This window comes from Gymnogyps californianus, chromosome 1 (assembly GCF_018139145.2).
Source record: "Gymnogyps californianus isolate 813 chromosome 1, ASM1813914v2, whole genome shotgun sequence".
Classification (NCBI taxonomy): Eukaryota; Metazoa; Chordata; class Aves; order Accipitriformes; family Cathartidae; genus Gymnogyps; species Gymnogyps californianus.
Window position 1 is genome coordinate 23,025,416 of NC_059471.1, and position 13,843 is coordinate 23,039,258.

The 13,843-nt window shown below is 42.6% G+C and overlaps 1 protein-coding gene across 2 annotated transcripts in view; it reads right to left on the reverse strand.

The window, feature by feature from the left end:
• FLT1 (fms related receptor tyrosine kinase 1) overlaps nt 1-13,843 on the reverse strand; it is a 114,691-nt gene that overhangs the window by 62,485 nt on the left and 38,363 nt on the right. For both annotated transcript variants that reach the window (XM_050894744.1, XM_050894752.1), the window contains exon 10: nt 13,296-13,455. In XM_050894744.1, coding sequence (XP_050750701.1) covers nt 13,296-13,455 — 160 coding nt within the window. The remainder of the gene's footprint in view (nt 1-13,295; nt 13,456-13,843) is intronic.

Here is a 13,843-nt window from a genome sequence, read left to right on the forward strand (position 1 = left end):
GTGCTTTTTACTATAAAAGTCTTTACAGAGACACATATTTTAGTAAAGGACAGAAAGAAAGTATAATGCATATTCAGAAACTGCTTGTGCATCTCTGGAAGGCATCTCCAATCTCCTTTCTTGCAGCTCTGGAGCCTCCAGGCTTAGTTATTATCATATTCTTCCTCATAATTCCTTGAAAAAGACTGTACATATTTAGGTTGCAATGTCTTAGGGATGAGGACAGTGTTATGCCTTTGTTGATGCTTAGCACAATGAGGTGCTGATTACTCATTAATACTGTAATACAAACTACCACCATAATTACAATAACATCACAATAACAAGAAAAACACATGTAAAACACTAGATGAAATATTAGCCCCGGAGGCACATATGTGAAGTCTACTGACTTCACATACTATACTATCTCCAAACTGCCGATTGCAATGTTAACGCAATTATAGTAGAAAATCAAATACACGTAATAGCCGTTGTCCATGGTTTTAATAAAAAAGGAGTCACAATCAAGCTGAGAATACATTATTCAACAGCCCATGGTACACAGCAGGAGATGTGAGTACTGTCGTATGTGCCACTTTGGCTCCATGGTCTGCTGGATCAGCAAATATTTACAAATCAGTCGCAGCGTGGCTGCCAGGCAAAGCCTAGGACAAGACTCAGACTCATCCCTTTGGATGCAGAACCAGATGCTTTCTCTCCTCAGCTGCCAAATGCTCTCACTTTAACCTCAAATATGCTAACACAGCTTAGGGACAGCACATGAGCCACATCCAGTCTCCCGAGCTGGTTACTCAGGTTAGTACTCAGTCGCCCTCCCTCTTGCTGCTGCCAGCGGTGCCATGTGAAGCCACTGCTTAAGCCAGCAGCATCAGTTAGAGATGGGGAAGGGACAAATGAGAGTAATTAAGAGTCCTGCCTCCTAATCTGACTTCAGCTTCTAATAACAGGCATTTTGTAACAGAAAGAGAAAAGGCTCCGCTGAACTTAGATGTAGTTATCAAACCAAATGTTTGTGTTAAGTACAGATGCTTGGAAAGAAAGAGAGAAAAATGAAAATATAAAAATTTACTCTGTCTGGGACCAAAATACACAATCATCTTCCCGTTAATTCAATTCATGTTTTGTTTCGTGTGTCCTCAGATGACATCAGCTATGTATTTTTCTGCTTTGTAAAGAAATTACAAGTTACTTCAAACTATCCACTCAGTAAAATAGCAAGGTTATCCTATTTGTAGCAAGAACTGCCTGTGTTTGCAGGGCAAACCCACTGAATTTTGGATATCTGAATCTTACTCCAGGTATCTCCGGAGCACATGAATTCCTGAAATGTTTTGTTGTGGGATGAGCCTCCTTGCTTTGCATCTTCAGGAAAGCTTGCAGCAGGGTTACTGCCAGGTTAATGAAAAAGCACACAGTGTGCACAGAGATTGATAAACAAGCAGATATCTGCCAGCACATTTCTAAGCACTTCTTACACCTGTTTCCCTGCAGCTCCCTTCATGTCCCTGCTTTGTGGGTGCAACTATGCACACGTAGAGATCCTATATAATAAATGCTAAGTAGGGGTGTGTACAAATGTATATTTATAAACATTATGCAACCTCAGAGCAAGGTAATCAGACACTGCTGTCTTAGTCAAGCACTGGGAGAAGCAGAGTAATCAGGTTTCTCACCCCCAAGTAATTTTTTCCATGTGCCTGCGTGCGTGCTCGCATGCGCGTTTGCCTGCGTGCACACACACACACACCCGCACACATAGGCACACTTCGTCCTTTGTGTTGAGAGCCTGAGAAAGAGGCTATTCCTTTGTAAAAACAGAGGCCGTTAATTCTCCTGCGGGTTTCGAGAGAAGCCCAGTGCAGGGCAAAGGAGGGGTGAGAGGGGCTCTGCTGGCGCTGGGGGAAGCCGGCAGCACACGCTGCCTGCCCGGCTGCCTGCAGCGTGGGGCAAGCTCTGCCGGCAGACCTGCTTGCCACCCTTAAGTTTGGGAATTTACTTCTTTGGAAGGGCTGGGGGTGGTTTATGCAACCAGAATTAAGTTCAGCTTTATGAAAGGTCTGGGATGTGCAGAGCTGGCACCGGCGGGGGCCCTAGAGAAGTGGCATGGGGGAGGGGAGCCAGCCTGCTTCTCAAGAATACATCAAGCCCTTGAGGAAGCAGAGTGTGCCATGTTTGAAGATGCAAAGATAATCACAGTGCTGGGAACCGTCTTGTGTAGCGGAGGAAGCCAAACAACAAGAGGAAAGCAGCATATGCTCCTGATTTCGCACAGGAAGCTAGCAGCACCTCCTGCCAAAGTGAGATAAGAAAACTCCCATGGCCTATTCTGGACAAGGCCGTGGTTATCAGCCTTAGCTTCATGCTGTCCTCACTCTGCTCCGCAGCCCGCTCCCTTTCCTAATGAGTTTCAGAGCCCTCACCTCTATTAGCATACAGCATGCCAAGCACAATAGCGTGGTATATTTATAACCATCGACAGGGAAAAGTTTCCAGGGTAAGAGTGTACTTCATGTCATCTTGATGTATTTCACTGAAATCAAACTACAAACCTACTCCAAGCTAAAGTCCTGCCTATGAAACTACTGGTCTCAGAAGAAAAGTGGTTTTGTTGTCACCACAGTGATTTATAGCTGAGCATAGGAGCTGAGGTAAGGGGTTTGTCTAATTATTCACAGGATGGATTGGACCCTCTGTATGACAGAGAGTCCTAAATGAAAACCCTAGACCCAGCTTGTCCAGACACATCTTCTTCCCCATCCTGGAGACAGTTCTGCAATTTGCAGTTCAAGTAGTACAGTGACAAATACCAGCGGAAGAGCCTCGATCCCCATATCAGTTGGAAAAATATTCATCTTCTGACTCCTCATCTTCTCAGCTCCTCCCTCCCAAACCCTTCTGTGTGATGCCAGAGGCCATTGCAATCTTTCCTTCGTGTAACATCCCATTCAATTCTCTAAGCATTCCTCTTGGCAAAGCCACTGGCAGCCTCAATCACACTCTTATTTACTGAGGTAGTATTTGGCAATTGCACCAGTACTAGGAGCAAGAGGAAGCCATCCTGTCACTGGCAGTGACTATTTTTGAGAGTGATTAACGGTAGGCACAATATTTTCCTCAGCACCTATCCTTTTTTTAGGGCAGCAATCAATTCCTAGCAGCATCGGGGCAATGTTATTACAAATTCAAGTTGGGCTGACTCACATCTTTCAAGAGGCAATGGTGACGACACTAACTTTAAGACAGGAACTCTGGAAATTCCTGGAATTGTAAATAATATATAGGAACTGTTTTTCACTTGGACGTTATCAAAAAAATCTGAATGACGTGGGCCTCGCCTGCTCTGCACCTTGGCTTCCAGCGCTGTGCAATTGGTAGCACGGGGCTGGCGTAGCCACGTGTCCTGGCGAATATTGAGTCAATGTGAGGCAGGAAACAGAGAGAAAATAGTAGCAGGGAGTATGTACAGGTTGTGAAACGTGCTTTATGGGGGTGGAGGGGGAGAACATCTGCTGGCCCCCTGCCAGCGTGCTCCACGAGCTTTGGCTGTGGATGTGATTCTATGATTCTAAGGAGCTATGGTCTAAGCGTTCCTGCTCTAGGTCAAAAATAATCAGTTAGAGGTTGAAATGCCAGTCCCACTGCATTCGGTGGCAAAGCTGCAGCCAGCTGGGAGTTCATCTCAAGCACCTTCCCTGATACGCAGGTTAGTGGGGCTAGGAGGAAATCTTCTATAAATGGTAGGAGCTGGATACATTTTACATCATATATTGCAATTTGTTTATTTATATTTATTTAGGAGCTTAGCAAGGAACGCCAAACAAGAAATCCTGGTGAAAGTGGTGCAGGTTCCTCCTCTGCATGTCTCATTCGCCTCTCTGCTGTCACTGTCACTGGTCCCTACTGCTTCCCACTGCTGTATCAACACTTGCCCACCAAGAGCAGATGGGACATCACCAGCCCATCTCACTTCAGACGTGCTCATGACTCTCAGAGAGCAGGAACTCTCCATCAGCACTCCTCAACCTCTGTCTCCAGTGCAGGAGCAACTTGTGACCAAGGACACCATTAGCTGTGTTGCGAAGTTATTCACTGATGAGCTACAGGGTGGCTGGAGGATTTCTCAGTGGCCTCCATATATTGGCTGGGTTGGGGCCCTGGTGCACTGCTCAGTTGCCAGAGAGACAATTGAGTTGTTTTCTGTTTTGTAGGATGCTTTCTGTTTCGTAGGATGCTCTGTGTCCCCACTGAGGGGGATACTTAGAGGGAAAGTGCATTCTCTAGGGGAGATCCCCGATGTCCTGAATGCCTTATCCTCCTGGTGAGCACCTTTGAAAACAGCAGGGTATATGGCATTCACGGCTTTGTTGTGTATTGCCATGGCTCTATGGAAAAAGAAAGTGTTTGACAGCTGCACACTGCCTTTCTTGCTATTATCTACATGCAACCAGATAAATGGATAGTGTTTCCCTTTCACACTCATCCTTTCCAAACGTAATGGCTTGCCCTGAACGATTCCAGCATGCTACCACAGAAAGCTGATTGATCTGAACTATCTCAAAAGAAGCAGTAAGATCAACAGCAGTCTTACCTATCCCACCTTTCAACCCTTCATCAGCCCATGCTTGCATTTCCACAGGAAAAAAATCACTTCTACATCTGCACACCTGAGCACTCCTGCAACCCAGCTATTCACAACAAAAAATGCAAATGCCTGAGGCTGAGGGTCACCAAAAAACACATTTTGCTTCCAACTTCTTTGCCAGTACTTGAGATCCCTGGCCATTAGGGAACATAACAGCATTTGAAAGTAATTTTTCAGGTGTTTGCACATCCTCAGGTGACCTGAAATTTTCTCACCTTGAGTTTCTTATCAGATAATTATATTTTGCTTCTTGACCCTCAATTTCCTGCTTCACACTGCTTAGCGTTCTTCATAGACACAGAATACCATCATATTTCAGCCAATCCTTCCTTCCTTCCTTCTTGTCCGCCTCCTTTCCCTCCTTTGCTAGACTGTAATCACTCTCATCTCCCGTGCAGTCACTGTGACTCAGCCTCCACTTTCTCTGTCCGAAAGCAACAACCATATCCTCCACAGAGGAGCTCGATGTTGGCTGTAACTACGGAATTATCACTCAAAGCATGAGGTTTCCACAATCACCTAGAATTTCCTTCAGGGGAAAAAAGTCTGTAGTACTGAAAGGAAGAGGTGTTTTCTGATTTGGTTGAGCAGTCAGAAACCTAAAAAGAAAGACCATGAAACCTCTACATACAATGTCCACTCTTGTGCTCTGTTTCTTCTATTTCCAATCTATGTTCCCTATATATAAAGTCCAAGATATTGTTCAGACCCTTCTGGCATAAGTTATTTTCCATGCACAAGTCACTCCTAAAAGCTCACTCGACTTCTAGACATAACCTCACATCTATAGCCTTCCAAGATTCAGATATCCTCAACACCTTCCTTCTCATAACGCCAAAATTCCCTTCCTTTCCTTTGCTGTTCTGACTGGATCCTCTTGGCTCTAGAAAGGAGTAACTCTTTACTAATCTATTTACACAGTCCTTAATACTCCATCTTGCTGACAAGCTGGAAGCACAACTAACATCCTTTCCATTTTCCAGTGATCAGCGGAGGAGATGAAAGTGCTATTGCTGCACTGAGGTTGTGTTTTTCAAGACGATTTGTTTTCAGCTTCACTGCAAGTAGGTGTCTGTGAGCAACTCTGGGCTGACTGGAGCGAGGGACTGGAAGTGCAGGCAGAAAACAAGGAAGGGATGAGAAAGAATGGAGGGAAACATTTTTAAGGAGAGAGGGGAATTGATTAGAGGGAAAACAGGAAGAGAAAATACTGACAGACGTGGACATAAGACCAAGGATCCATCTACCCCATATCCTGTCTCAACAATGACCATAAGCAGATGGTTGGGGATGAGTAAGAGCAGGACTAACTTCAGATACTTCCTCCTAATACTCCCCCAGTCACCAATTATTATCAGCTCAGGAACTTCCCGCAACAGAGGCTGTTTCTACACTTCAGTGGATTTCTCTTCCAAGACTTTTTGTGCAAACTTTTCAAACCCCCAAAATCCTCTGGCAAGGAGTTTCACAGATCTGCTACCTACTGCATGAAGAGCCATCTCCTTTTTCTGTTCCAAATTGCACTCCTCCTGCCTTCATTTAATGGCTCCTACTTCTTGAACTGGAAAAGACATACACAACTGATCCTCAGACATGTGTGTCCTTCACAAGTCTGTAGATCTCTGTTGTGTAGCCCCCAAGTCACCTCTTTTTCCATCTGCAGAGCCTTGACCTCCCCCCTCACTCGTCCCTAACACATTCCTCTCATTCCTGGAAATTCCTTTGATCCATTTTGTTGCCCCTCCTGGTGTGCCTTGGCTGCATCCTTTGAGATGAAATGATCAGAAATGCTCATAGTATAAAAGATATCAGTAATTTTTGGGTTTATGTGGAGTTATCATGGTGTTCTCTATTTTGTTCTTTATTTCTTTCCTGGTAATTCCTAACACTTGATTTGCTTTTTGAGCTGCTCATGATTGTGATCGCTTTCAGAAACCCGTGTATCACAACACTCAGATCCCTCTTTGTGGTAGTAACAATCAGCCAACAGCCTTTTTACACCTACAGCCTTTTTACACTTACATTTTACATGTGAAAGCAGGATTGTTTCTTCCTATGTACATCATGCACATTTATCTTCAGTGAATTTCATCTGCCACTTTATCACTCAGATACGCAGATTCATATAGTTCTGCATTTCTTCGCAGTCAGCCCTCATCCTTACAAATCTGAATAACTTAGTATCATCAGCAAACTCTGTCACCTCCTTACCACCTTTTCCAGGTTATTTCTGAACATGTTGACAAGTACAGACCCCAGCACCAGCTCCTGAAAAAACTTCACTGGTCGCCTCCCTGTGCTGCAAGAACTAGCTGTTCCCTCTTAACCTCTGTTTTCTATTTTTTAACTGAATATTTTTTTCTGAGCACGATCTTACCTCATATGCTGGGTCTGTTCAAAGCCTTCTGCAAAGGCTTTTTGAAAGGCGTACACGTAAAAGGAAAAAGGATGCTAACTAAAGTTTGTATATTTTTGTAAAAGGTGTACTTGATCCACTAATAGTACTCCATTCATAATCACTCCTAAGCATACACAGAGTTTGACCTGGTGCCTTCCTTTGGCCAAGAGCCCCTGCTAGTGTAGGAGCAGGTTTCTGGCTGTAGGCTGGGACGTCCCACTGGCTCGGACACTGCCAGCGTGCAGGGCCACACTCACGACGTGCAGTCCTCACGTACAGCCTGTCACACGCTTTAGTTTCTACGGGCTGGGCCACAGTGAGTAAAAGATCAAGCAGTAACATCCCACCGTCTGCATGACCCTTATGTGCTCTTCCTTAAGACTGGGTGTCAGGCTGTCCCTAGTAAAGCCAAGAGACCACCCTGTGAAGGCAACAAGAGGAAAAAAAAGAAACTGGGGAAAAAAAATGAGGGACAGCAAGTGGACAAAAAAGGTAGGTGAGTGAGGATAAAAGTGTGATACTAAGCAGAGCACCCCTGACTGTCTGGGTCTTACTGTAGTCCTTATGTTTTAGGTTTGATCAATGACCAATTAAAAAAATTACTTGGGCAATAGAATGCATTTTGTTTTAAAAGATTTCCTATTAAACTTGAAAAACTTTGATTTAAAGTGATTTGAAAACTAGCAATATTGAAGTTTGAAAGCTTAAGCTTCTGGTTCAGCTAAGACCCATAATCAAACCATTTACAGCTTGCAGAATAAATTCATCAGTGTGTTACCCTGAGGACAGACTGGGGCAAACTGTACTCAGTGTATAGCATGCATTTGTCAAGCTTATTTATCCATATGTGTATGCCAGGTCTGATTCATGTGGCAATTTGTAAGTAAAATATTAAAAAATACAAAAAAATTCCGAAATACTGACTGAGGACAAGGATACAGTCCTACTAGCTGTTTTCAGAGGATACAAGGTGTTCACAAGCAAGCATTGACTTTTGGCTCACAGTGGAAGTGCAGAATGAGATGCATCAGCACATTGCTTGTTCAGGCTGAAACAGATCAGATGCTATTTCACTCCTCTCTTTTGGCTTCAAATTCTTTGCCAGTCCACGCTGCTGCAATGTACACTCATGTCTGTTCCTCTGCATTTTTTGAAAGATATGTGAAAAACACAGGGTCTGATTTTTATTTACACTAATCTATTTCCCCAACTGCGGCAAAATAAGGGAATAGCTAGCATATTTTTTTGATGTACCCATTTTAAGTACCTTTACATTACTAGATTGCTGTAAGATTTTCTTGTAGTAGAGAGTGGAAGGCATGAAGGCCACCAGCCAGATCCTCAGCCAGTGTGAATTGAGAGCTGAGGATCTGGCCACATGTCAAATTAAACAAAGGCATTTTTGAACTACCTGTTTATTAATGGCATCTGACCTACTTTTACCAGCTCTAAGGACTCAGACTTCCCCTTCCCGAAAATAGAAGGTGGCATGGGGAACAAAAACAGTCGCTGTGGACAAACTAATGGGCATCAATGTTTGCAGACATCCAACAATTAAATTTGGGTGGTTCAGTACATTTCTAATTAAGTACAATTAACATATTTGTTCTTTACTTGTTCATTTTACATACCTCACTGATGTTCCAAATCTGGTTTCCCCTGATAATCTATCCAAGCACATCCTAATGATTCTGCCTTTCAATCCCTTATTACTACACTGACACAAACAATGCAGAAATGCAATTAGACTGCTATGCACACATGGCCTGCCTCCTCTTTCACTGAAGCTGGTGGGAGTCTCCCATGCACTTTCATTACAGTAGTTTCAGTCTTTCTATATCTCTGCAGAAGTTTGAAGGCAAACCTCTAGGTTTTGCCTTGCAGGGATCCATGACATGCTCCTCTTCCTCCCTCTGTAGTGCTGGAGAGCTATTTCTAGAGAAAATCATTCATGTGACCCTACATTTACACTGCAGACAAGCCTCGAAGAGAGGTAATATTCCCTTCTTATCACTTTGTGTTAAATCAGTAGTGATTTCAATGAGGACCCCCACACATCAGAGCGCTAAAAATGTCATGGTTTCCTGAGATTAGCTCTTTGGCAGCAGTGCCAGCTTAGGCATTGCTGCACAGCCCCTGGTCCCTGCTGCCTGCTTCTGTCCTCAACTTCGTGTATTCAGCCCTTCATTCCCAATCCCATCATTCAGGCGGTTTTACCACCAAGAAGAGTTCATATCCTGACACTATAGTCAGGGGGGCAGAGAATCAGGTACCAGTTTTTCCAATGATTTTGTTTTTGTAGGCATCTCCACAATACCATTACGTTTCTCTCTCCCGCATGCACACACACACAGAGAAAAAAACAAAAGCCAAAAAAATGCAGACTGATGTGGTGGCAGGGTTATAAAATAATAATCTGATACTCAGTTTGAAGCTAAACAAAACTGACAGCCCAAGGAGAAAGGGAGGCAGCAAGGTGATGGGAGAGTTGGAACACCCAAGGTAAAATTTCAGTGTTGCATCTGTTTGCAGTTTCTGAAGGGACGATCGGTCCAACCTTGGGCAGAGCACGATGAAGATCTCTCTTGAACTGCCCACATGGAAATGTCCAGAGAGAAACTGCCCCCAAACGACATTACACAACAGCTGAGGAAACCAGTGCTTCCACTGAGCAATATCAATATCAAACATCAAACGTGCCTTTCTTGGCAACCTCTGCCAGGCCAGTTTAAGATAAACACAAATCTGCTGAAGAGATTCACGTCAAGAACCATTAACACCAAGCACATTCCTGGCGTGCAGACGCTCGTTCTGCAGCCTCGGAGCTGGTGAGTTTTAGGTGGAGCCCAGCCTGGGTGGCTCTGGAGACCCTCAGCAAGCCCTGCCGCTGGCTGCCCCTCCACACACCTCTGCTGACAACCCAACCTGAGCCAAAACGAGGCCAGAAAGAACAACTCCAGGGTGGTAGGGAAGAGGCCAAGGAGGCTGATGGACACTGCAGGACAAGTGTCCCACAGGCTGTCTTCTGCTATATCCACTGAGCAACTGGGGGCTGCCCAGCCTGGGAATATATGTATCTGCTACAGAGCAGCAGACTAAGCTGGAGTAAGATAACACTGGAAAAGAAGTTTCTCCTTCACTTAAGAAAGACTAATCTTTAATTTTTTTAATTGCATTTTATTTTAACTCTCATTGCATCTTCTACTGTCTTTTGCCTGCCATCTCTGAATTTACTAGCTCTGCATAAGCTTTAAAAAACCCCAACTAAAATATTACTTTTTGCCCCAGACAGTTATTCTTGACTATTCTATGTTTCCTTGCTGGGGTGAACATCAGAAGAGAATCTCTCCACCTATCCATCTAGTTAGCTAGCTAGCTAACAAAAGGTTATTTAATGGCAATAGAGTTGGTTTAAGCAAAGTAATTTTAATGGAAAATAAAGAGCAGGGAATTTTAATGACATTGGTCTCTCCATATTCCAAAAAGTCACATTTGTTGAGCAATTGTACAGCTTTTTAAAATTTATTTATTTACTACTAGGAAACTATGGAAACTGTTTAATTTGGCTGGCCTCCTGTTACTGGCCTGAATGAAGTAGAGAGGAGAGTTATGCAGATTGATTGTATCAATCACAAAGCCTTAAAATATATCTGCATTTTATTTAAAAGCAATGGAATCCATGGAGATATTTTTACAGCCAGATAACCTAATCGTTTCTATCAAGGAGCCCATAGGCAACAGTCCTTCAAAAATAAAAACATCTAATTTATGCACTCTGCGTCATTCCCCAGCTTGCAGTGATAGTACTCAAGTGATGTGAAGTTAAGCACATATATAAATCTTGGAGCAAACAGATCTGTGCACTGCAAGGTCTTTGCAGCAACAGGATCTTTTTACTTGGAGTGTGCGCTCTGTCCTGTGGCATGAAACTCAGACTTGATGAGAATCCCTACTGCCATACACTGCATAATGGTAACCTGTGGGGGTTTAGCAACTTAAGGTACAAGGTACATCTGTGCACAGAAATAGGCACTACTTAAGCACAAACGGAGCAACATTTTAGCCTTGGAAACCTAACATGGGGCAGGTAAATCCAAAGAAATGCTGTAATGGCAGAATAAGATACATTTTTTATCTGCTGCACAAGGTATACACACCTTAAGTCTGTTGTTTAGGCAAACCTCCCCTCACACAAAGAGGGAAAGTATAGTGAAATAGGTGGGATTAAAGGGTTGTCCAGTTCTTCAGGGAGAACACCTGAACTGGCACAGACATCAGCCTGAGCAAGGCGTGCCAGCTGCCAGGGTAGTCCACTCTGCTCCCTTCCCGGAGCAGGAGACAAAATGTAATTATTCAGGTATTTCTGCCTTTCTGTGATAGTTAATTGTCACCATATTATTCAGAGAGAGTCATTCCACTCCTTTTAGGCAAAACATTAAAAATGGTGTTCTCCAGACTACTTCTTCAATAAGCATTTAAAGGAGAAGGAAGGGGAGGGAGTTAAAGAGAATCATCACAGAACAATTATGAAGGCAATTTGGAAGCAAGACTGGAAACAACCTTGTAACAGAGCCAACAGCTGATTCAAATTGTTACATTTCTCCTTTGATCACCTGCTCAAACACGCTTTTAATTAGCATTTAATTGAGTCTACAGTTTAGCACATTATCAAACACCTGCTTGCGGATATTAATTTCTATTTCTGATGACATGCTCTCCTGTGCTATAGTGCAGATCTTTGCTTGTTAACAGAAGGAAATATTTGACAATGGACGAGCACCACCCCAACTCCCAAAGAAGAACTAACTGTTTTATCAGTGCTGCACCGTGATTTCAATCCAGAGTATGCATAGATGTATAAACACTTGAAAGAAACTAAAAGATTGAAAATTTTGATATACACCTTTCACAGGGTTTCTCTACTTAAAAGATGTCGTGATTTCTTTTCTCTTACACCTTGCACCTATAAGCAAAAAATAAATTAATACTCAGAATTTTGCAACTTGTCCTTCGAAGGTAACGTAACAGATGATACAGGAAATGCAGCCTTCACCTGTCCTCAAAATGGAGAATTTCAGGTTATACCTATTCCAGCAAAAGGAGAGATGCTAGTGCCACCTCTTGGTGAGAAGGGCATAGAAAGCCACCCATTAGCATAATCCCAAAGCAAGGTGTAACTGGAAAAACTATGTGTGCTTCTAGGAAGTGCTGACCACTCTCACTGATCACAAAGCACTTACAAGCAGCCTTAATTTGAAATAAGATGTTTGTCCTGTTTAATTGAATGAGGTGTCTTGTATCCCTGCAGTTAAGCATGTGCTGAAATGTTTGGCTGGATTGGCACTAAAACCCAATTCTATGAAAGCATTAAAGAAGTTAAATCCTATGTAAAGTGATTATCTTCAACGGAAACTGAGAAAATGTTGGTTCCTAAACTTTTGTTAGGTTTTTAAATATCTTCATTATGCTGTGGTCCAAATACCTTGCATGCTTGAACCCTCCAATAGTAGCTTAATGCTAATGCCATTGTGGAGGTTGAGTGTTAATCATCAAGATTGTGTCAGATTTCATGATGCAGGAAGAGCTTTGGATAAATGAATCAACACACAAACTTGTAATCGTAAGAAACAGAGTTCAAAAGAAAGCTTAAATATAAAAGAGGATTAGCTAAGCACCACATCAGCATCAAGCAAGCTTGTATGGTGCCATTATATTTTACCTTGTTGAAATATCATCTGGAGAACGCTGGGCATATTTGGCTTGCTGAACTGAATCTATGAGTCAACGTATCATAAGAAAGATTTGACCTTCATAATGGAAAAAGTCTTTAAGATTATTTCTGTTTAATTTCAAAAGAAGCCACACAGGGGAATCACTGTGCATGGAGGAAAGCATGGAAATCTCCTCCATGAGAAAGCATGTGAACTTTGCAAGACATTGTCTGCAAGGCTTCCCTCATAAAAATTAAGAAGCAATTATCACTTCTGGACATTGCATGCATGAATAGTAGTGAACTGTAAATAAACCTAAGTAGCAATACAAAATAACAACTCTACCCTCCATTTTCAAATAACGATGCAGAAAAAAATTGCATTGTGCCTACATGTTTACTAAAAAATACATTGATTAAAAGTATACAAACTCTACTAACTAAGCAATGGTCATGGCAAGATTTATTCTTGTAAAAAAGTAAATATTTAAATGTAATAGTAAGGGAAGACATGCTAAATAGAGGTAAGGAATCTGTCCTACCTTGTTTTAGAATGGTTTTGTCTACAGGGATACCACATCCACGTAATTTTAGGCTGAGGAATACCATACACAGTACATGTCAGCACTTGTTTGCTGCTCAGTAAATACAAATTGGGATCAGGGAATGATGACACAGCATTTTCATATATCTGGGGTTTCACTGTAAAGGGTAAAAATCGGAAAGCAATTAAAACCAGCCCATTTCCAATGTATTGCATGATCATGAAAATAGTACATTCCTGCAGGGTGAGTAATAAGAAAAATCTCCAGGAGAACAAATAAAAACAGCAGGCCTAAGTCAAGTCAGATGAGCCGTTAGTAACACATTTAAGTCATCAGGAACAAGTATGCGACTGTGAAAGACAGAAACCCTTCTAATGAAAACCAGTGTCTGTCTTCTGATTCCAAGATGGGTCTGTCACCCTCCATATGGGGCTTGGATTTGGGTCCATGAAAGTCAGTAAGAAAATCCACGGTGACCTGAACTGTGCAAGATCAATGAAAATCTAGCTCAATGAAAATTTAGCATTTACATGTTCAGGAGGAGC